At 40.9% G+C, this 23,556-nt stretch overlaps 1 protein-coding gene across 2 annotated transcripts in view; it reads right to left on the bottom strand.

The window, feature by feature from the left end:
• Positions 1-26: 26 nt before the first annotated feature.
• The window catches only part of MAP3K5 (mitogen-activated protein kinase kinase kinase 5), a 124,606-nt gene continuing 101,076 nt past the window's right edge, over positions 27-23,556 (bottom strand). For both annotated transcript variants that reach the window (XM_048489881.1, XM_048489890.1), the window contains exons 20-30: positions 22,661-22,838; positions 22,197-22,217; positions 19,802-19,979; positions 19,535-19,703; positions 16,981-17,166; positions 15,057-15,162; positions 11,087-11,333; positions 6,965-7,077; positions 4,813-4,925; positions 2,214-2,290; positions 27-485 (exon numbers count right to left, since the gene is read on the bottom strand). In XM_048489881.1, the coding sequence (XP_048345838.1) occupies positions 425-485; positions 2,214-2,290; positions 4,813-4,925; positions 6,965-7,077; positions 11,087-11,333; positions 15,057-15,162; positions 16,981-17,166; positions 19,535-19,703; positions 19,802-19,979; positions 22,197-22,217; positions 22,661-22,838 (1,449 nt within the window). In that variant the 3' untranslated portion in view covers positions 27-424. The remainder of the gene's footprint in view (positions 486-2,213; positions 2,291-4,812; positions 4,926-6,964; positions 7,078-11,086; positions 11,334-15,056; positions 15,163-16,980; positions 17,167-19,534; positions 19,704-19,801; positions 19,980-22,196; positions 22,218-22,660; positions 22,839-23,556) is intronic.

Raw genomic sequence — 23,556 nt, 5'->3', positions numbered from 1 at the left:
CCAGCAGGCTTCATGTGTAGGAGCAGGGAAACAAATTCAGTTCACCAGATAAGAGGCCACCACTCATGTGGAGTGGGAATCAAACCCGGTTCTCCAGATTAGAGTCCACCACTCATAACAGTACACCATGCTGGTTCTGGGCTGTATAAGATTAACAATGGCTTTTCTGAAACATAATAGAGGTCCCAACATTTTAGAAAAAGAGAAGGTTCTATGTAAAAATTTTTAAAACTAAAATAATATTTAATATCATAGACATACTCCTTACTTAGGAGTAGATGCAGCCAGATAGCTGAAGTGTTCTTAACAATGGTAAACAAATACTGGATTAAAGTGCAACAGCATCTCTTTGACTGAAGTCCTGCTCCGTGCTGCAGGAAAGCTCCACTTCTCTGTGGAGAAAGAGGAGTTCTTTTCAGCAAGGTCAGGTGTGCTTCTCTCGGAAGTCAGTGATGGCCTTCCACAGTGTGCATAAAATCCCACCTCTGTAACAGAAAGAACAGAAAGTCACAGTGGATCTTATACTTATAACAAAACAGGTTTGGGACATTGTCAAGCAGTGGCAAAAAATCATTATTAAATTCCCCATGTCAACAAAATTCATAAGTGATATTAAAAATTATTTGTAGTATGGAGTGAGTTACTTGTTAATATTTCAACATACTGTAAAAAATATTGCCAAGACCATCTACATTCTTATTCTTGACAATGCAGGATTTAAATCTGAATTACATATGTGGAATATGCAAAAATTCCTCAAAGTTAAAATACTAATACAAATATTAACTAACTATTGTATGAGGAATGAGAAGGCATGGGAGAAGGGAAGTCAGATCCTCTATTTTTAATGAAAAACACCTGGAGGACCAGGGACAGCAGGACAGTACTTGGATGGAAGACTACCAAGCAAGTCCAAGGCAATGGCAAACCCACCTCTATTCATTTCTTACCATGAAAATCCCATGACAGGAGCTGCCATAGGTCAGTTGCAATTTGATGGTACCTTTTTGTTCTGACCTGGATGGACCTGGATAGCCCAGTCTCATCAGCACTTAGAAGCTAAGAAGTATCAGGCCTTGATAGCAAGTGGACTGAAGACTATAGAAGTCCAGGGTTGCCGTGCAGAGGTAGGCAATGGTAAGCCATCTCTGTTTGTCTCTAGACTTGAATACGCTACTAAGGAACCGTAAGTCATTGTGACTTGATGGCTCTTTCCACCCCCACCTGGATGGATAGGTCGTTTTCTAAGAATGGCTACAGTGTAACAACGCTCATGTAAGGTGACAGCTTTGTGTAAACTTTGCCTGTATGAATATTTTTTCTGTTTAAATAGTCCACTAATCATCAGTGGTGTACCGTGCCTAAATGGTGCCTAGGGACATGACCGGCTCCCCCCCCCCCCGCGCCCCCCTTACAGGAGCCAGCAAGGAGACCAGGGGAGGGCAAGGCTCGGAGGATGGGGCTCAGGGGGCGGCTCAAACAGGCACCGTAGCAGCAGGCCAACTCCTGGGCTCCCAGGGGAGGGCAGAAGCCAGCCTGCAGGGAGGCCGAGGCTTGGTGGTGGCTCAGATGGGCGTCTTGGGTGGGTGTCACAGCAGCAGGCTGGCTCCTGGACCGACCTGTCGTTATGCCGTCTGTCTGGGCTGCCTGCTGCCAAGCTCTGACCCCCGGCCTCCCTGCAGGAGCCGGGCTGCAGGGAGGCCCGGAGGGGGCGGGACTTGGGAAGGTGCCACGACGGTAGGTCAGCTCCTGCCCTCCCTGACCTCCCAGGGGGGTGGGAACCAGCTTGCGGCTGCAGTGAACAACTCAACCAGTGAGTGGCGCCCTGACATATGGGAGCCACTGAGTGCCACGCCGTGGGAGAGGTTGGGTGCAGAGACTCAGCCAGTGCCCCCCCACATGACAAAATGGCATGCACCCGGGGACATGGGATACTTCATGTCCCCATGGGCGGTATGCCCCTGCTAATCACATTATTGCTAAATATATGCATGTTTTACTTTAGCTATCTTACAAACATTTCAGTGAATAAAAAGCTCAACACAATTTGTATGATGTCCAATAAATAAGAATTCTGTATAAATAGTCATTAAACATTTGAAGCTCGCTGTCAGTCACAAAAACTTAGAGATAAAAGTTCATGGTAATAATTGTTTGTAAAAAGAACAATAAGACCTTAGGAAAAATTAGTACTATATAAACTGTAAAATTACCTGAGCCTGAGGCATTTTAGATCATCTCGTGTAACATAGCAGAGAATGTCCATTAGTGTGTAATCTTCCGCTAAAAACTAAAGAAAGATGTTTACAATGCAAGTTGTGTTGGCTATGCTACCAGATATCATTTCCAAAGTTTTAAACATTCCTGATGAAATAATAACTTATTGATATGAGAAATGCATATGTATCACAATGCACAATGAATGTATTTTATTTTTTGTCATCAATTTTGCCATTATTGTGAAAATAAGTTTATCCTTTTTTGGAAGATCTCTACTTGAAAATCAAACGGTAAATTCATGTGGTCACCTACACAATGTTAACAACAGTATTAAGCATGCTTAAATTAACTGAAATCAGTTGGCTTAAGGGTACAGTTCTTTCTGCTGCATTATAGCCATGCATGTTACAAAATACCTAATTTTTCCATAGCTACTCTTTCACAAACACACGCGCACGCACACATTCTACATAACAAAACTGGCAAGAACCAACAATAAACAAAGAGGCACCAGATATCCAGCTACTGAGAAGTAGATGAACAGGTGCTACAAAAACTTAAATGAGAGAAACTCTTTAGAAAACCTGTTGTGTGTACACCTTTTCTCCTTGAGGAAATACTTATCAAACAGCAAGTCAGGGGCATGGCTCTGGCAAAGGCCATCTATCCTGTGAAGGCAACATGCCTCCCCAAGCATGGTTGGCTATCTCTATTTTTATTCAGAGTGCCTCCTTCAAAAAACTATTCCTGTTCGTATTATCTCAATCACTTGAAAAAAGAAACTATGTCACTTTGAGGTGGAGTTTCCCTCTAAAAATGTATTGTGCAAACTCATCTTTAGTTTCATTCCTGAACTTTTCTGTATTAACTTCTGATTTGTTTAGGAGGTGTACACCAACTTCTGCAAATTAAGTCTGCTGGGTGACCTTGGATTAATCACTGTTGTTTCAGAGCTCTCTCAGCCCCACTTAACTCACAGGGTGTCTGTTTATAAGCTGCTCTGAGACTCCTTAGGGTTGAAAAAAAGAGGTATAAATCCAATTTTTTCTCTTCTTCTTCTATCCAGAATGAAGCCCACAACTTTATTATCTTTGCTTTGACCTTATCCACTATCTATCTGTAGTAATGCACTGCTGACCCAGCAGCACCGTGGTAGAACGTTGGGACGCCAACGGACCTACGGCCTTGCTGGTCGCACCGCACCCCCACTCCTCATCCCCCTATGAGTCACGGGTCATGAACTGTCTGGCTCAGCCACCGGGCGCAGGGACAATGGTCTTGCCCCCAGGTGAGGATTAGGCTCAGACGCTTACGCTCCTCTCCGCACGTAGCCAGGTGAGATCATGCATCACATGATGATCTCCAGGTCTCCCGGTCTCCCGCTCATCTCCCTACCCACCTCCTTTACACGCCCACAATGAAACCCTAATAAAAGGTGCCAGAGACCAGCACAGGGAGAGTTGTCAGGATCACGAAATCCCGCGCTTCCTGTTGCTGACGCTCTCCGCCAGATGAAACCTCCTCCGCGTCTCGCCTATTCCTTAGCGACGACCCTGCGGGGTTGACTACATCTATCTAGTAATTAATTTATTCCTTACTGATATTATTTTCACAATATCATTTTTGTATAGCTTTTGTCTAAGTGTCTTTGCTTGATTTTAGTCCATTGTCGATTTCAGGAATATTTGTCTCTAACTTATTATGCATTTGACTTTTGACCTTGTCAGTAAAATTCATTCAAGTCTTCTTCCACTGCCAGTCACACTCGTATATGCTATTACCTAGGAGTCAGAGTCCTTTGGATAGTTTCTGGATCTCACACTATTAAAAAAGGAACTGACACAAAGTATACTGTCCAAGTCAAAATACTTTTAGCTCAATGGGTGAGATTCAGATTAAGTTGGCACATTTTCAACAGATTCCTCCTTCCCCTGGTCATTCCTCAGGGTCTTGTAACGCAAGCGCAACATTTTGTGGGGCTGGATGGGGGGGAACAGGGAAATTTTGTTCAACTGATGAAAAACGTACTCTGAATCCAATCCAAGAATTTACACTAGTATACGAATGTTTTCACACTTTAAATGTAAAATGTTTAGCTCAACAGATTCCAGAACAGCAAAGATAGATGGGCTTGAATAAGTACTTTATAAATCACAGCCAAAAGTGCTCTGATACGTTTGAAAAAATTACTTGAGTTCACTGATCTTGAAGGCCTTGACATTTAAGTCTGAGACACTTGATATGTAAAACCTCTGTGAAGGAAACTTAAAGCTCAATGACAGCGTGTATAGTTTGCACACAGCAAGTTCCAGGTCCCTGGCATCTCCAAGTAAACAGGACCACTACTGCCAGTCAAAGTAGATAGTCATGGACTAGGTGTCCCAACCATCTGAGGATAACATGGCTTTTAACATAATATGGCTTTTAACATATTTTGTTGAAATGTTTATTTATAAACAGGATGAACAGTAACCCTTTTTACATCTTCTGTACTTTCTTCCAACTTCCAAAACAGTAGTTAAAGGTTCTTGCTGTTTGGCCTCAGGGTTTGAGATCACAAACCAAACATACTGAATACAATATCTTTCCTACCCTGTCTATGGTTTCTTCATCGGCGCTATGAACTCGCAGCCAATTAGTTAGATCAGGATCTTCAGTCCTTCTGCTAGTGGTGTTGAGCTGTGAGACAGACAAGCCAGGGATATCTAGAGAAATTATTTTGAGACAAATAAATTAACGCCTTTTATGATTACACAGAACCATTACTGTTATACTTCCAAGCACTCACTTAGGCTCATAGACACAAATTTCACATCAAACACCCTGTAATTATAAACACAAGGGTCAAATGACAGTTAAAGATTATGAATGTCAAGACTGAGATTTTACAAATCATAATTTTGAAGCGATGAAAAGATAGGCAGGGTTGCAGTTTTTATTGTTCAGCTGACAGATTCAATGGAGCTCACTTAGAAGAAACGTTTTTGTTCACAATCCTTTTTCTGTGAATAAAATATTATTTTAGCAGTCTGAATAGGCCAGACTAGCCTGATCTTATCTCAAAAGAGAAGCAGGGTTGGCTGTGGTTAGTACTTGGCTGAGAAACCACCGAGCAAGTCCTGGGTTGCTTTGTAGAGAAAGGCAATGGCAAACAATCTCCCCTCATCTCTTGTACTGAAACCCTTGAGGGAAAGTTGGCTGTGACTTGGCTGAATGTTGTTATTATGTACTATTTTACAGTTTATTATGAATGGTGATAAAAACTGCAAGTAAAAACAATAGAAATGGATTCAACTAGCCATGAAAAGGAACCTTAGTTTATGTGTATAAGGGAGTGTAAGCTCAAGTTCTTTGAATTAAATATAGATTGCTGCTTGTTAGGAAGTTTGTTACCTGAACTGATTCATGAGGACTTAAAAATTATGACACTGGATTAAACTAAAAGCCATGTACCCATGGTACTGCTGGCACCAGCAGTGATCAGACAGATGCTACTGTGCAGTCAAAAGGAGAGTATAAAGGCAATGGCCTTCCTGGTTGAGTGTCTAGTGCTCAAACACACCATAGGAAGGTTTTATGCATTTCCTCTGGGTTCCATGTGGCATCTGCTTGGCCACCACTGGAAAGAAATACGGGACCAGGCGGATCCTTCAACTGATCTGGTCAAACTCACCTTATGATCTCAAATTAGAGCCAAGGTTTTTATAGCAAGGATATTTTCCTTTTGGGAAAAAATATTCATTTATTTGATTTTTACCCCATGCTTTCTCAACTGAAGGCCAGCTCAGGGCTTTGACTTGAGATATCAAATTTTTTTAAATTTAGAACAGGCAAGTCAATACAAATCCATACATAAACATAATAAGCAGGGTTGTTTAGCTTAGAAAAATGCAAATAAAGGGAGACATGATAGAAGTCTATAAAATTATGCATGGCATGGAAAGAGTAGATAAGGAGAGGATTTTGTCCCTCACTCATAATACTAGAACCTGGGGTCATCCACAAAGCTGAAGGGTGGGAGGTTCAGGACAGGAAAAAGAAAATACTTCTTCACACAACACATAGTAAAAATGTGGAACTCACTGCCATAGAATGTAGAAGGCTTTAAAACAGGACTGGACAAATTCATGGAGGCCTGAACTATTAATGACTACTAGTAATGACTGATATCTACTTCTGCCAATGATGGTATGCCTCTTCCTATCACTTGCTGGGAAGCATGGATGGGAGGATGCTGTTGCAGTATTCCTATTTGTGGGATTTCTAGAGGTAGCTGGTTGGCCTTTGGATGAACAAAATGCTGGCCTTGATAGGACTTTGGTCTGATCCAGCATGCCCTTCTTAGAGTCTTAAAATTAGGCTTATTTTGAAAGAAGAAAAATCATAGATATTTCTGCTCTTTAGTAAGGATATCGAAATCCTGGTTCAGAATGAGATTTGAATGAGCCCTTTGGCAGGAGTGCGGTCTACTAAATTGAATTATTATTAATAATAATAATATGAACACTTGTCTCACTGCAACTCTAAAGTACCTGAAATAACAGGTGTGATATGAGCATGCAATACTCTTGTTTCAAAGGACTTACTACTAGTTATCAAATGTGATAAAAGCCTGGAGACAAATGACTGAAAGGGGGAAAGGGGGGCAGGGGGAAGTGCCTGGAAAGGGTCAAAGTGTACCAGCCTTCCTTTGAAAAAAAATCATTTTGTGGAACCATTGTTTTTGAAGATTCAGATAAAGCACCTATTGGCTGAGTTCTAAGCTTCAGGTTTTTGATTTCATGTTCCTTTTCTTCTATGGCTTGATGCAGCAAGGTCTGAAAATCTCTTTCCTTCTGCACTAGTTCTTCTAGTAGTCTGTTAGGGAAGATGAAAAGAAAAGGGGAGAATTAAGCTTCACTATGGCAGATTATACACAAAGTCTTTGATGTAGTGGAGGCCAGTGTTCGCTGCAGCAAGATTTCTTGTACAGATGTATTTTCTGGAGCTCCACTTTCACTTATCACTCTCTTTGCAGCAAGTGAAACCACTTATAGCACGATTTAAAGCTTGCTTTGCCGCCAGAGTGGGACAGATTTGTCAGTAGGCACAGTTTTGTCCTGGACCTCCTTCCTCTGCCCGTGGCCAACCCTCCAACTCCCTCCCAGAGCTTTGCATGCCTTCCCCCTCACCCTGCTTCATACCGTCAGGTCCTTCCTGCTTTCCTAAGTACACTGATCAAGAGATCAATAGATTGATCTCTCATATGTATAGTTACAGCAGGGGGTGAGACCCTCCTCTCATCTCTGTCTAACATCTGTGTTCAGTCTTTCCTCCACTAGACGTAGACAAGCCTTAATTGGCATTCCAAAATACAATAAAACAAATTGTCCATAAAAGACAGATACAGCAGCCATTCAGAGTCTTATGAATAGTTTAGTCCAAATGGACCTTTCCTCCACTAGCACAATCTCAGCACAGCACAGCCTCAGTTGCCAGGTGCCCTGGAGCCTTTCCCCACCCCCCCTTCTCCATGCTCCCAGTCTCTTCCTGCTTCTGTAAAGTGCACATATTGAGGGATCGAGAGATCGATCTTTCGATACAAAGTAACATCGAGGGCTTTTACAAAGAACAGTATAAGCAGGCATCTTTTTGACTCCACCCCACCTTCCGTGCTCTTCTTCTGCCCTCCCTGATGGCTGTTGATGAGCAGAGTTAAGAGAACAGGGAGAAGCAGAGGCCTAGCAGACAAACAAGCAGTAAGCTGTGGGTTGCCTCCTCGCATGTAAACTAGAGAAACTAGAGAGCCCACTGCAGAGAACAGGTTCACGGTCAGTGCTCCATGTGTAATGAGCCCATACGTTTATCAAGTGCCTATTAATATCAGTAAACACTATAAACCACAGTACAGCATTAGTAATTCTCACAAGTGATTTCAACATGTCTGCACACCATTAGTGACAAATAAGACTACAAAACAGACAGTATTCACACTCTGAAAACACATGAAACATCTGTATGCCCATTTCTGAAGTTCCATTGAAACCTACAAAAGTGACTTACAAATAAATACATTCACTTGTAGTTTCTATCTTGTTACTGCTCCGAGAAATTCTAATAAAATCACACTGAATGAAAAAATCAAGTCAGGTAAAAATATTCTCTAACCTTGTAAATTATTCAAACTAAGAATTAATAATCATGATTAAATAACATACTCAACTGCTTATCTAGACAACACTATTTAACTATCCGTAATGACGAGCTGGGACAAAGCTTGAAGTGAGAGCAAAAAAGAACTGAGATAGTTTCATTTCAGAATAAGGAACAGCATCTACCTCGTAGAAGGCTATAATAGCTTCTTGGGGGATTGGAAGTGTGGCCTCTTGGAAGCAATGAAAGGCAAGTTGGATGTTGGGTGGACCAAGCAGACAACTGATCCTCCTTTGTGGTGGCAACAGTTTGGGAAAACATAGCTTGACTGGTGGTACATGAAACAGCCTAGTGAACACCCTGAGGCATCAGTTTGGTGGATGAAGGTGTAATCCTCAAATCAGAAGCCTGAGGCCTCAGTGGTTTCACAGACCTGGAGCAGGAGCCCTTGAAAGATACCCTTGACCCACAGACCTCACAGATAAGGATGTGACACACCTCCCTTGAGAAGTAAAGAAGGCTTGGCAAGGAGACGCATGAGCCATACCAACATGATGGCTCTGGTTTCTAGTAAATGACACCACAGCCTAAAAGAACTGCAAAATCTGTACCAAGTTATATTAAACGCTGCACTATTTTTGTGTTGATATTATAACTGAAATACAAGAACCATAGTTTTTTTTTTAAATTAATGTTAACCCACAAACACTAGGAAGTAAGCAGCCATCTGCTCAGGGTTCTTAAAATATATTATTTTATATAACATTGGGATGGGGATTTTTACCTTGTATGTTGGTAACCGTGGAAAAAGGCCCCAGTGGCCAAAATGCATCTGATTTTTTATGGTTTATTGTGAGTTCATGCATTATCAACTTTGTATCATATGGTTTTGCTTAACATCTCAGCAAAACTTAAGTCTACAGTTATTTTAACAAAGCCTATTTTTCAGGCCCTTTGTTTTTAATCATTTAATCATTAATTGGTGCACAATGAATAAATATTTTCTTTTATTTTTCGGTTCTGTTGTCTCAGGATTTCTGTTGATTTTTGGTTGAGCAGCAGTGGCGTAGTTATTAAGAGCAGGTGTAATTCTAATCTGGAGGAACCGGGTTTGATTCCCCACTCTGCTGTTTGAGCTGTGGAGGCTTATCTGGGGAATTCAGATCAGCCTGTACACTCCAACACACACCAGCTGCGTGATGTTGGGCTAGTCACAGTTCTTCTGAGCTCTCTCAGCCCCTTTGAGTCTCCTACAGGAGAGAAAGGGGGGATATAAATCTAACTCTTCTATATATAAAAATGGAACCATGGGTTTGTTGCTTCGAGAATAACCCCGCACCTGCTGGCCCAAATGCTCTGAAAATTTCACAGACACTTACTCATTCCCCTGACTGTGTTCTTACGTACCTCCCGCTGTCAGAAAACATACCTGAGCCAAGTAAAACATCTTTTTCCTGGCGCACCAGGCCATGAAGCTGCCTGTGTGTAACTGTCACCCTTAGAATGTTCGTGCCCTTAGAATGTTTGCTCAGATGGCCAGATATGAGCAGTGAAAACAGTTCACTGGAAATAACTTGAGTGGACGTGAAACACATACACACGTTGCTGTGTAAGACGTCAGGTGGGGTTCCCCCCCTCACACACAGGTACCTTTCACTCTCTGTGCCTCACCCACTGCTACCACACAACACACCGACTCTCATACACATTCAGCGGAAGGAGAGGGAAGGGACGGAGTGAGAGGCATGCAAGGGAAGAGGAGGGGACAGAGAGTGAGGGGTGGCATGCAAGGGAGGGGAGGGAGCGGGCCCAGCATCTGGATATGACCCACCCACCCTAGCAGAGGGAGATGGAAGAGGGGGAGGGGTGGCATGCAAGGGAAGAGAGGGTGGGAGAGGGAAGGGACGGAGGGGGAGGCATGCAAGGGAAGAGAAGTTAGGGAGGGGAGAGAGTGAGGGGTGGCATGCAAGGGAGGGGAGGGAGGGGGCCCAGCATCTGGATATGACCCACCCACTCTAGCAAAGGGAAAGGGGAGGGAGGTAGGGGGAGGGAGGTAGGGAGAGGGATGCCATGCAAGGGAAGAGAAGTGAGGGAGGATGTGGTCACACACATCAATAACATCACACAGTATAAGTCTGCGCATTTCCATGAACACGTACTGCTGGCCTCTGCAATTGATTTGCTGCTACTGTTCCTTTCCCATTTCACCACAATAAGCCACAGCAATGCGTGGCCGGGCCCCGCTAGTCAAAATAAATAAATTGCATTATTTTATCATGACTCACAAGTGGCAGGAATTTAGTAACCCTTTTATAAAAGCATCTAAAAAGTTTGAACACTTTGCATTCTTTCCATGACTTAGCTAGAAGAAGGACACACACGAAGCAAATCTCTGGGCGCACACTCCCAACTGGAGTGTGAACAAGTGCAACTAGTTGCATTATGCAGGCATCCTTCTCAGAGGCAGCACTGGGGACACAAATACTGATGCAGAACCACAGGCTGCATCAATGTGCTCCTGGTGGTGGTCTGTTTGGGAAGAAGAATGAATGTGCTAGCTCTGAGTCAGACTTGGATGCCAGTGTCGTGCTATACAATCATGCGATGCAATTTATTTGATACTGCATTGATCTGACATTGATTTGGTATTGGAAATTACGATTGATAGGTTAGATATGAATATATTTCACAATGCTGGTGTTGTATTGTACACGTAAAGAAAATTAAAAGTTACCTATTGGTTTCCAATTTTAGTCTCCCAAGTTGAACACTGAGGGATCTCTGGACAGCCTGGGATTCATGGGACACTGTAGAGCTGAGGGTGCTTACACCTGAGGTAGCTATGTTACCATCATCTAAAACAAGGCAAGGTCGCTGAATTGTTTGGCTTGGAGGTCGCCCTTCATGTTCCTCTTCAACTTCAATGTCATCCTGATCTGCTGTATCACTTTCTGATGCCAGACTGAAATGTGTCCTCAGTTCTGTTATAAAAGAAAATGTGTAGTTAATTTCATAGCAATTAAACCAGAAACAACTATTAAAGATTTATAAGCTGTGTCCTTTAAAGCTGCTATCTTTCTGGACAACATTTGAAGAATGTTGAAATACATTCATGGCATTGAAATACAATCCCTGAGAGAAGAAAGGATACACTACAGGACTGAATGTATTAGGAACATTTCACAAACTTAGCTGGCAGTATGCCAAGAAGAAATAAAATCAGGACTTTATCACACGGCCAGACATGCTCAGCTGATGAGTAGCTACTTGCAGCAAAAATAATGGTGACTTGGCTGATGAATAGCAGTGTCTTGGAGCTCTGGCAGTTGGGGATGGTGGCAGTAAGAAAGAACAATTCTCCAACTGCTTTAGAAAGCCTTGTATATTGAGTTGGTGTATGTATTCCAAAACTGGCAGGCATTATGTTTCTCAGGTCTCTAATGGATGCCTTTTTCAAATGCCTATGATCCTTTTAACTGGAAAATCTGAAGTTAGAACTTGAATGTGAATCTTGTTTACTAATGAACTACTCTTCTTCCGCGCCCCCAACTGGCTGATTGTATGCTTTTGCTTGTTCAGCTTCCTTCTACCTATCAGAAATTTTCCCACAGATCTAGTTTTTCTGCTCAGATCATATGAGGAGGGTCTTGATTTTGCATAGTTAGGCCACAGGGCGCACGGAAGTAAGATAATACAAAGATAGTTGCAACTGCAATTCTGAACACTAATCTGAAGTGCAGTTGCTCTTCACATGAGACAGGTTTGGTAATGTTGAGCTAATGATTGTTGTAGTTTGTGCTTGTTTACTGTTTGAGAATAGGATAAACAGCTGCATGGAATAAATAAACCCCTTGTAATTATATTTGTACAGAGAGACTGGAGCCTAAGCATCTAGTAATAATACAACTAGTTCAGAGTCTGACTAGTGTTTGCAGTACATCTAACAGGCCATGCAGTCTTGTGTCTTGTAAACATTCAGAGTGGCTGCAAACAAATGCTTTAGGGATTTTTCAAAAATAATCTCTAAAGCTCTTTCCTGGTCACTAAACTGGAACACTTTTTTGCCCAGCAAATGCTTTCATCTTTCCTCCTGGCTTCAGGGGCTTATCATTTTTCAGGCATCTGACCTCTTTTATAGTCTTCAAACAATAAATCCATATAAAGAAAGCTGCACAAGACCTACCATCTTTCATTCTTCTAAATTCTGTAGCATGTGTTAAAAGGAACATGTCGCTTTAAAAAAAAGCACTCAAAAGGCTGAATGATGAACAGGTTTGGATCATTTTATCTTGGGGTTATGTGTCACAAAGACAGCTATTTGTTAAAGTGTGTTGGCCATGGAATTTACCAAGCAGGAAAATATACAGCACAATATTATTCTGACAATGTTTCTGAAAGATACTGCAAAATTAATCTATGCCTTGGCGGTTTCTAGAGTAGATACTATAGTGCTCTCTTTCACAGAGATGTTCTTAACGGTTCTCAAAATCTGCCATTAGTTCAAAATGCTGTACCCAGCATTGGTTAGGAATGAACAGATTTCATTACATTGGTGTTTCAACAATGTAATACTACCTATATGTGTCAATGGACAATGTAAGGGGCTGATTTTTACTATATGGTTTGGGTCTAAATTACTTCCATAGATGTGTGCTCCTGGAGATTAGTCCTCCTGCTCCTTGACATCTATCCTTGTGGCCTGTTCAAAATACTGATTCAGGTGGATGCAAATGTGGCATTCAGTACGTATAGCTGGTATATACTGCAGACCCACACAGTGTATAAATACTAAAGCTGAAATGTTTGAAGCAACCGGCTATTAAAAAACAAACCTATTACCCTATTCTAAATATACAGGATGAAGGACTAGTGGCCATAGCTCCCTGCAGTAATGTAAATGTCATTTCAAAACAGATGTCTATGTAATTCTAACATTACTGTTTCATGAATGATATATATGCAACAACATTCTCACTGACATGTGTGCAACATGATATTATAGAACAATTTACTCTTGGAATCAAACTATAGAAGGGCCAACACTTAAACAGATCCACTTCAGGGGGAAAACTATTCTGCCCACCTGACTTTTTTCTCTACTTTGGAAAAATTGTCCAACTTGGAAATATTTCCTGTTTTGTAATGACAAATGATTAATGTACGAATATGTGTAACATTGAATTTTTAACGTAAGAAAATCTACAGCATCAGAAAATAGCAATTACCGGTAAATACCCGCAAGGACTTAGGGGCATCTCATTTTCCTTCACATTATTTCCTCTTTTCATTCCTTGAAAGCCCTCATAGTCTCTCCCATTTTCTGGCTTCCTTCTCTCTTTCCCATCTACCATTAAAGCTACCTTTTATCTGCTCCCCTGGCTTCAGCTATATTTATTTACTTCATTTATACTCTGTCCTCCTCACCATTGGGACCCAAAAGAGCTTACATCATTCTTCTGTCCTCCATTTTATCTGCTCAATAACCTTGTGAAGCAGGTTAGGCTGAGAATGTGAGATTGGCCAAAAGTCTCACAGTGAGCTTCCACAGGTGGCATCAAGTTACTTGGAGGTTGCTGGTGGATCTGGCTCCCTCAAAGGCAGAAAAAAGGTTGCTGGCCCATGGGGTGATGCAACATAGTGACATTTACTAGGCAGACTTTGTTTATCGTGTGGTTGGCCATTGCCTTCCCCAGTCATCAACACTTTACCCACAACAAGCTGAGTACTCATTTTACTGACCTCTGAAGGATAGAAGACGGAGTCAACCTTGAGCTGGCTACATGAATCGCCTGCAGCATACCACTGTGCTACAGGGCTCCTCAAAGGCAAAAAAAAAAAAAAATCCTGGAAAATGCCCTGCCCCTCCTTCTGTCAGAAATCAAGGCTTGAAAACTTGCAGCACTGTTGTAGCTACCTAGAAACTTCCACAATACTCACTGAAAGGGCATTATGTTCTTTAAGCTACAGATGCTGCTTCTATTATTGGGTGGGTGGGTGCAGATTTTTATCCCCCAATTATTTTTTTAAGGTTTGTCAAAAGATTTGTCTATCCACACATTTAGCCATGTTGAGAATCAGATACACTGATTCATGTGTATACTATAGATGGAAACATTTTCAAAGATATATTTATTGTTTGAATGTCAACCATTCTGGCAACAATTGAACACTATGCGTTTGCTGATAAACATTATTACATAGTTCACTTTTCAATTTTATTAATTTTAACTATATCCAAACATGCTGGTAGTCCTATCGTATAAGCCAGTTTCTTTCTAAAATATACACTTGTTTATTATAACAGTTCTTTTCCAATTTCAATTTTCATTTCCTCCTGTATCTTATAAGACAAAATAATGTGCTAAGATAGCATAGTATGCAGCACTGTGCATTTTTCTTTCTTCTGTACTGGGTATATTTTCAGTTTTGCTTGTAGAAAACTAATACAGTGCAATTCAGGTATAAATCTGCTTAAGACTGCATGGTAGGATATTTATAATTTTAAACTCCATAAATATGCCGAAGAGTGCAAATATTCCAAACTCCATAAATAATGCCAAATTCATACACTAATTAAGGTATATATAATGTATTTTATTTTACTAAAGCAATAAAATAACTTTATTCCTTGTAGGAAAATTAAGCTCCCCTAAAATTTCTTCTTTTTTTCTTGATTTCCAGAAATTTTACATCGCTAATCTCACCTGGAACCAGAATTGTAATGGCTGTCTGCACTGCTTTGCGAATTATGCTGTCCAAAGCAAACATCCAATGTGGCTTGATATTGTGAGTTCTGAGAACTTTATTTACCTGGAAAGAGACACTGCAGTTAGTAGATTATTTTTAAATGCCTGTTTTGGTGAAAATGTCATAATCAGATAAGATAAATTTATGGTTGGATATAGTGTATCTTGCCCTCCTCTGAGTAATTCTAGTGCTATCTAGAGGCTAATGGAGCTATATTGTTTGGAAATGCAAAGGAACAAAATCTTTGTAAGAGCTCGAAAGAAGACAAATTAGGATACGCTTCAGCTTTATCATTAGTAACTGACCTTATTCCATGACCTGGGTGGCCCATGCTAGCCTAATCTTATCGTATCTGAGAAGTTAAGAAGGCTCTAGTTAGTACTTGGATGGCAAGGAAGTACAAGGTTGCTACACAAAGACAGGCAATGGCAAACCACTTCTGAATGTGCCTTGCCTTGGAAACCCTACAGGGTCCCCGTAAGTCTGCTGCAACTTGATGGCACCTTCCACTACCAACTGACTTTATGGTAGTCTTCTGCATAAAGAATTAGGATGATTAACATACATTTAGTCAACAGGATTAGTATAATGATTATTTGATTACACTGAAATAAATGTCAATTATTAAAACATCAATATGGGTGTCTTTTTGAGATACTAAAGGAGGTGTAACCAAGTAACCATAACTATTCTTCATTAGAAAGAAATATATTGATTCACATATTCTCTCTTCCTTCTCCATTCTCAGTTCCAATGTCCTCTTTGGTTTCATCATGTTACACTGTATCTTCCCTTCAAAGCAGAGCTTGGAAACCAGTTGTCTGCTAATCTTTGGGAGCAAACAGTAGTTTGTACAAATAACTGGTCTACATGACTTACAATATAATGAGAACCAGGAAGTTAGAGACAGCTTCAGCGTTCAAGGAGAAAGGAAGGATAAAATTTCACTATTATATCTAGAACAGCCCAATACTTAATATTTTCTATTACAGCAACACTTCTAAAATCAAAAAATCTTTAGAAACAAAAAAAAATGTTAAGGACACACAGCCAAGAAATAAATGTTGGCCATCAATGAAACTGTTTTGGGGTAGTGTTACCAACCTCCATGAGGTGGCTGGAGTCCTCCTGCTATTACAGCTAATCTCCAGGCGACAGAGATCAGTTCCCTGGGAGAAAATGGCCACTTTAAAAGGTGGACTCTATGGCATTACAGCCCGATGAAGTGCCTCCCCAAACCCCACCCTTCCCATGTTCCTCCCAAAAAATCTCCAGGTGTTTCCCAACCCAGAGCTAGCAATCCAAGTTTTAGGGTCTCCAGAGTATATCTACAATTACAGTCTAAGAAAAACTGTATTGACTATGCAGAACATAAATGTATTAATATATTAATTTTAAAATTGAAAGCAGGTAATATCTGTAGTGATACACGTGTTCACCATAAGAACAAACCTAACTAAATAAACCAGATTTCAATTTTTCAAAGTACCCAATGCCTTTGCAAGGTGAACTGCCTTCACTTTATGGCCTGAGGATTTGCCAGAAAAAGCCTGTGACATCTTAGTTTATGACTGCAATTCGAAGAACACTTTACTGGGAGTAAATCTGAGTAGACCTGCTTGGGGTGGCACTGAAATTGCCCACTCTCAGATATTATTTTATATCATTCAGTTTGAGGTACAATTTAGCAAAAGCCAGTCAAAAGTTACTTGGAAGTAAGTCCCAGAAGGTTGGAAGTGTTAAAAATGGTCCCCCATCCCACTGTTTCTAACGGGACTTTGTAACAACTAACTTCTAGTACCATTACCAGTGAACTGAGCAATTGCTTCAGAATACAGTTTACAAAAAGTGGCAATGTAGTGGGGAAAAACAAATACTTACTGCATCCTGGAAACCAAAGAGTACCAACTGAACCTGGCTGATGCCATGACTGTCAAAGTCTAGCTCCAGTTTCAGCTTTGAAAGTGTACTTGCAATGATTTTGCGATCAGCTGACCTGAAGAATTCTCTTAGGCTGACAACTAAAGTTGTGATGTGTTCCCATTTCAGTTTAGGCTGTTCAGCTCCCTGGTAGAACAATAAAGAGTAGCTAATTGTAGTTGTATAATCATGAGGGAATGAATGAGAAAAATGCAACATGCACGTTTCACCTAAGAACTGTCGCTGTCCATTTACACATTTCAATGAGGTTTCCACATGAACATCTATTACAAATGCTGCAGCTGGCTAATAACCGGGTTTTACACTCCCCAGTGTTCTCATGGTTGAGTGACATATGAAATGGAGATTATGTAGCCCTTGATCACCCGGCAAGCCAAAGGTGAAGGGAGGAGACAGAGTTTCATAATGGTATATAGCAAGGATGGGACAGAAAAAGTTTAATTGGCAGCAGAGTGTGAAGATAAGGTCAGCAGCACAAAAGAGACTTTATAGACAAAGTGGATATGAATGTTCTACAGAATACAACTTGATGAACAGACTTATGGAAGGCTGTTTGTTTTAAAAAGCTACAAAAATGGAAAGAGATGAATAGGATAATATCACCAGTGATCATGGAATTAATCTTCCAAACTGCAAAATAGATCATTATCATCCACCTTCCCCATGCGCATTGTCATGACTACTCCAGAAAATAATAGCATTCTCCATGCCAACTGTGGCTCTCATAAGTATACAGAGGCTCATAATACAAGATAAACAACAAAAGAGAATATTTATCCCATTACAAAATGACTACTTTCCATTCCTTATCTTATCTCTTATAGAACACAGCTGTTATACAGAAGAACTGCTCAGCCATGACTACCAAAACATTTTTGAATACATTTTTTTGTAATTCTGTGTAAATTGACATGAAATAGCAGCACAGATCTCTTGAGAGGTTACCAAGAGTTTGGTTATCTAAAAAATTCCTAAATCAATTTAAACATCTGATTTGATGAGGGTTACAGAATTAATACAACAACTGAAATCAAACAAATAAATAAATCCTAGATAACCATGGGTTTTCCCAATCATCTAGGGATAGTCTGGACATGAGGCATAAAATCCATTAGATAACAAATGTCACGTTGAACTGTTGCATTTCCATTATTTCCTGATAGTATGAAAATCACTGGTGTTCTAATAGCTTTGACTGGGCTGTTAAACTAAGTTTCCATGCTGGAACATCTACCACAAAATAAGTCACAAAGCAAGTGACAATATGAAAAAATATATAAATTATAATACATAATTAGTTTGTTGAATCTGCAATTTGATGTTCTAGGTAGATAGAACTAAAGGTGAATAAGAACTATGAATCCACTCACACTCTCTGTGTTGCTCTGATGTTCAGAGCATCAACTGAGGTCACCAAGCTCCTCATTTTTTGCATTTCCCTCTATTCAGAAAATCTATAGCCCATGCCTGTGCATTTTCATTGACAACACCTACACTTCAAAACACCTTGTTGGATATGCTACCGAAAGCTCCAAAAAAAGTACAGAGCGGGATTGTTTTGACATGCCTTCGGTGACAGTCTGATCAGCAGCTGATTGTGATACATATTGCAACATTTCCAGTTTTAATTTGATGTATATTAAGTTATGCGGTTTTGTGTTTGTATTTTTGTTTATATAAAGGCAGCCCTCTTGTGACTACAGAGAAAAGCTTCAGAATATGTGGACATTTGTCAAAGTCTCAGAAACTTGAATGGTATTTATTTTTGCTTTAAACATTCAAATGGATATGTTATTATTTTATGCTTCTACTTACTTTTTTATCCACTTCGCAATTTTTTAAAGAAGATATTTATTCAAAAAGTTTCTGTTTTAGAGTTGAAACTTACTTTATATGCAAATCAGAACTGTCTGTATTAAATATATTTAGGCCGTTTCCGCACGGCCATGATGGGGGTTGGGTCGGCGTACATGACGCCGACCCAACCCCCCTGGGACCGTTCGCACGAACGGTCCCAGAAACCACTGGGAAGACAGTGCCGCTGAGCGCCGTCGCCCGGTCGACCTACCTCTGGCGTCGCAGGGCAGGGGGGCATGTCCCCAGGCCTCGGCGACGCGCCGGATGGCCACAGAGACGGTAGGTCGACCAGTCAGCGGGGGGAGGGATGGCGCCTTCGAGCTGCTGCCGTTTGCACGGCAGCGGCTCGAAGCCGCTGTTTTCCGTAAACCTCATTTTTGCCGTCCCCAGAGCGCTGTTTATGGCCCGTGCGGAAAGGGCCCTTGATACACATTCCAACGCTATAAACATTTCCAAAACCAAACTAATTTAATGCTTTCTAACCTCCTGCATGAAAACACATACATGTGAATATCACAGTAATGTTGACTCAGTCTTGTGTATGACTTGTGATGTGCTTGCATAACAGCTTACAGGATCTAAACATTTATTTTAATACATTTAGTCCAATGTTAAATGTACCATTTGTATTTGTTACCTGAGTTAAGGCTTCCATCAAGTTCCTCACCACTTTATCTTGATCCTCTGTTAAAATTCTGTGAAGTGTGGCTCTCCGTTCACTGTCTTTTTTGAGCATGAAGAAGCCAGAATCCTTCTCCTCTGGTGAAGGAGGAGCACTGTGGTCCTCAAAATTCTCGTCTGGAATGCTGAATTTTCAAAATATGATGTTAAAAACATAATAAAAACAACAAAATGTAGTTTAAACAGTTCTTTCTTTCTTTATAAACTAATACATATGAGTTACCTTAGAAAGAGAGACCTAAGCCCTTTTGCATCCTTATCTCCACAAGACTTGGCTCTCATTTTAAATGAAAATGGGTCAAGCTTTAATTCAGTGTCAGGTGAAACTGAACCATATTCACTGCTACTGCTTGTATCTTCTACCAGAACAGGAACAGGCAAGGATATGCTTCGAAGATATTCTGTTCATCAAAGAGAAAAAAAAACCCCAGAAAATTAATGCATTTAAGGTGTTACACAGAAATCTAAATTATAGTAATCATAGATGTGATCGATTCATTTCTTTAAAACATTTGCATGTATAATTATATTTTCTAAAATACAATATTACAAGACAGATTAAAACAAAGGGTTCCCAATGCAATCAAATAATGAGAATGTAAAAAGCGACCTTAGTGTCATTTATTCTGACTAGCCTTGATTTCTTCCTCTTATCCAGTAGTACCTTACAGATTTACAAGATTTTTGGGGGTGAAAACTTTCAAAAATCAAAACTCCATTGATTGGGTATTGGATGAAGGGACCTTTGACTCTTGAGAGCTTATTTTCAAGACCCCATCCTCCTTGGTCTTGCCAAGGGCACCCAGGGGAGACTGGTAGACTGTCACCGATCAATTTTTGCTTGCTTTTTAAAAAGATTAACAGTAACCATTATTTCCCATAGACACACAGCCTTATCAAAATCCTGACCTTGGAGGAACGGCATGGCCTGAGAATGCTTTTGCTTTTAGAGAACTTGTTGGGGGTGCATCATGAGGGATATAGGCTGCTGCTTAGTATGAACCTGTGAGATCCAGCAAAGAAACGTTAGAGTTTACCTGTTCGTTATTCTGATGCAATAAATCCATGTCAGTGAACCTGAGTGATTATGGGGAGGAGGCTGATTATTGGGAGGGCATCACTTATACCCTCCAACATTTGTTTCTCTCTAACAGAGCCACTAGACTAAAATCTAGCTCCTCTACTGCAGACCAATATGGGTATCTTTCTGAAACTATTATACAGAAAAAGATTTTTTTCTCAACATCAGCTACTAGGAGTGTCAAGGATCAGGCCTGAAATTTTCTGCATGCAAAACTCATGCTCTACCAGCTGAATCACAGCTGTTCCCTATTTTCAGAAATGGACTAAGACAACATTCTTAGGCCTGGATCCAAGGACGAAGGTAAGGGGTCTTTTTTTCTTGGGTTCAACCCCCCATTACATGTCCGAAGCTCCGCCTCCCCGTTTGTGGTTTCTTGGTATTTTTAGTGTTTTTCAGATTTGGGCCTGCAGGGGGCACAGCTTTTAGGCTTGCAGCACCAACATTTCAGGGGTTTGTTCGGAGACTCTCCTGATGATACCACCCAGGTTTGGTGAGGTTTGGTTCAGGGGGTCCAAAGTTATGGACTCCCAAAGGTGGTGCCACATTCCCCATTGTTTCCTATGGGAGCTAATAGAAGTTGGGAGCTACACCTTTGAGGGTCCATAACTTTGGACCCCCTAAACCAAACTTCACCAAATCTGGGTGGTATCATCAGGAGAGTCTCCTGAAGATACCATGAAAGTTTGGTGCTGCTAGCTTAACAATTGCACCCCTGATTGGAGGCACACTCCAAATTTCCCCAGATTCTCCTTTTAAATCCACCCCCTTTGGCGTGGATTTAAAGGGAGAATCTGAGGTCCCCAGTTTAAACATTGAAAGTGATGCTGTTTCAGGGTGGGGGATAATCCACCCCCAAACAGCATCACTTTCAATGTTGTTTTAACTGGGGACCCCAGATTCTCCCTTTAAGGTGGATTTAAAAGAGAATCTGGGCTCCCTAGTTTAAACACCATTGAAAGTGATGCTGTTTGGGGGTGGATTCCAGCATCACAGTGGCCACCCATGTTTTTTTTTTAACTCAGATTTTGCACCTGGCTCCATTTTCCTCTGCTTGGAGGGGAGGGCAGAAGGGACTGCCGGCTGCCGGCTGGGAGCCCAGCCGGTGGGGGGCAGGGCGGGAGGGGCAGGGTAGTCTTCCATTTCTGGCCTCGGAGAGCTGCTTTTATAAGCACTGAGGCCAGGGGCAGGGTTTGGGGAGGCATGGCCACACCTCAGGGGCAGCTGGGGGCATGATCCCACCCCTGAACCTCCCCCATAAAAAGTCTATGTCACTGCCTGGATCCTGTGCTTATATATATAAAAAAACTTCCTGCTGCATGAGGTGCAGTTGACTTCCTGTTAAGTATTGTTAGGATTGCAAATTTACGACGGTAAAGTTTTAAACCTGAGTAGGTTAAATAAACTCAAATAATCAAACTTTTTATTTTTATGACCTCATGGATTGTGGTAGCTTTTGAAAAAAACAAAATCCCCAAAGTCTTAGAACATTTACAGATCACTAAGTGTAAGAGAAAGATCCAAGTATTAACCTCACCATTTGATCCAACTGATAGTGCTGTGGAAAAAGAGAGAAAAGAAAATGTTAAAAACATTTAATGCTTATGAAGAGTAGAAAAACTAACATTATCCATTACTTTTTTAAAATAAAAGAAAGAGTATCATACACAATGCTCTATTATTTTAAAAAGTTCTAAACAAGTAAGTTAATCATGAGTCATGGCTGAACTTTGTAGAAACCAAACAAACAAGTTAGATCTTTTGTCCTGTTTTTTAAAAAGAAGTTAAAAATGATAATGAAGTCTTCAAAGCATTTGTTGGATAACATTAAAACTAAACTGAAATTCATATCCGAAAGGCACATTTATTTATTTATTATTTTAGCTGTGCTAATGCGATTTTAAGTTGTATTTTTGCTTTGAAGAGCTGTGATTAGTGGCTATGCTAATCACTACTCAAATGACCTTAAGTTCTCCCAGCTAGACCTAAATATGTCTTTACCTGTTAGCTTTGATTGTGACTTTCTTTTTTTGCTTGTGACTTTCAAGAACTCATCAACAAGAAGCTCATTAGCACAGGCTCTCTTGTCTGGATCTGGCTCAAAGCAGCACAGTAGGAAAACTTTTGCCTCTGCTGACATGGATTCAGGAATCTCTGGATGTATTTTGAACATTCCAACCTAATCAACATAGATGGAGGGGGAAAAGCCCATAAAGACTATGTTCATTCGCAGAGGGAAATGTACAGGAAACACAGGAGAATACATTCCACAGCATGTTCATTCAGCCTGTTGCCATTTTCTTACGATTTTCCCCTATTATCTTAGAGAGAACAGACAAACATTTTAAAAGACAACTAGAGCAACATTTTAGTATTACACTTTCTTCTTCTTTTTATTCAGACCATAAATGCATTCTCGAAACCAAACTAAATGTTACAGTGGCAACCAGTGCTTCCTGCAGCTGCCACCCCCATTTAAGAGACAAATACAGCCATTTAAAAATGTATGATGGCACAACGAGAAAAACAAAAAAAGGAGGGATTTCAGGCAAGTATAACAGCCCAACCCACAGGGCTAAGGTGACCAGGGACAGTGCTGCTGCTGCACTGCGACACCACCTGCAGAGGGCTTTCAGATGACAGGGCAGCGGCACAGAGAAATCCCCCAGCCACCTGCAAAGCCCTCCACCTGCAAAGCCACCTGATCTGGAGGAACTGGGTTTGATTCCCAGCTCTGCCGCTTGAGCTGTGGAGGCTTATCTGGGGAATTCAGATTAGCCTGTACGCTCCCACACATTCAGATTAGCCTGTACGCTCCCACACATGCCAGCTGGGTGACCTTGGGCTAGCCACAGCTTTTCAAAGCTCTCTCAGCCTCACCCACCTCACAGGGTGTT

This window comes from Sphaerodactylus townsendi, linkage group LG01 (assembly GCF_021028975.2).
Source record: "Sphaerodactylus townsendi isolate TG3544 linkage group LG01, MPM_Stown_v2.3, whole genome shotgun sequence".
Lineage (NCBI taxonomy): Eukaryota > Metazoa > Chordata > Lepidosauria > Squamata > Sphaerodactylidae > Sphaerodactylus > Sphaerodactylus townsendi.
This window is presented reverse-complemented; position numbering and strand designations above follow the sequence as displayed.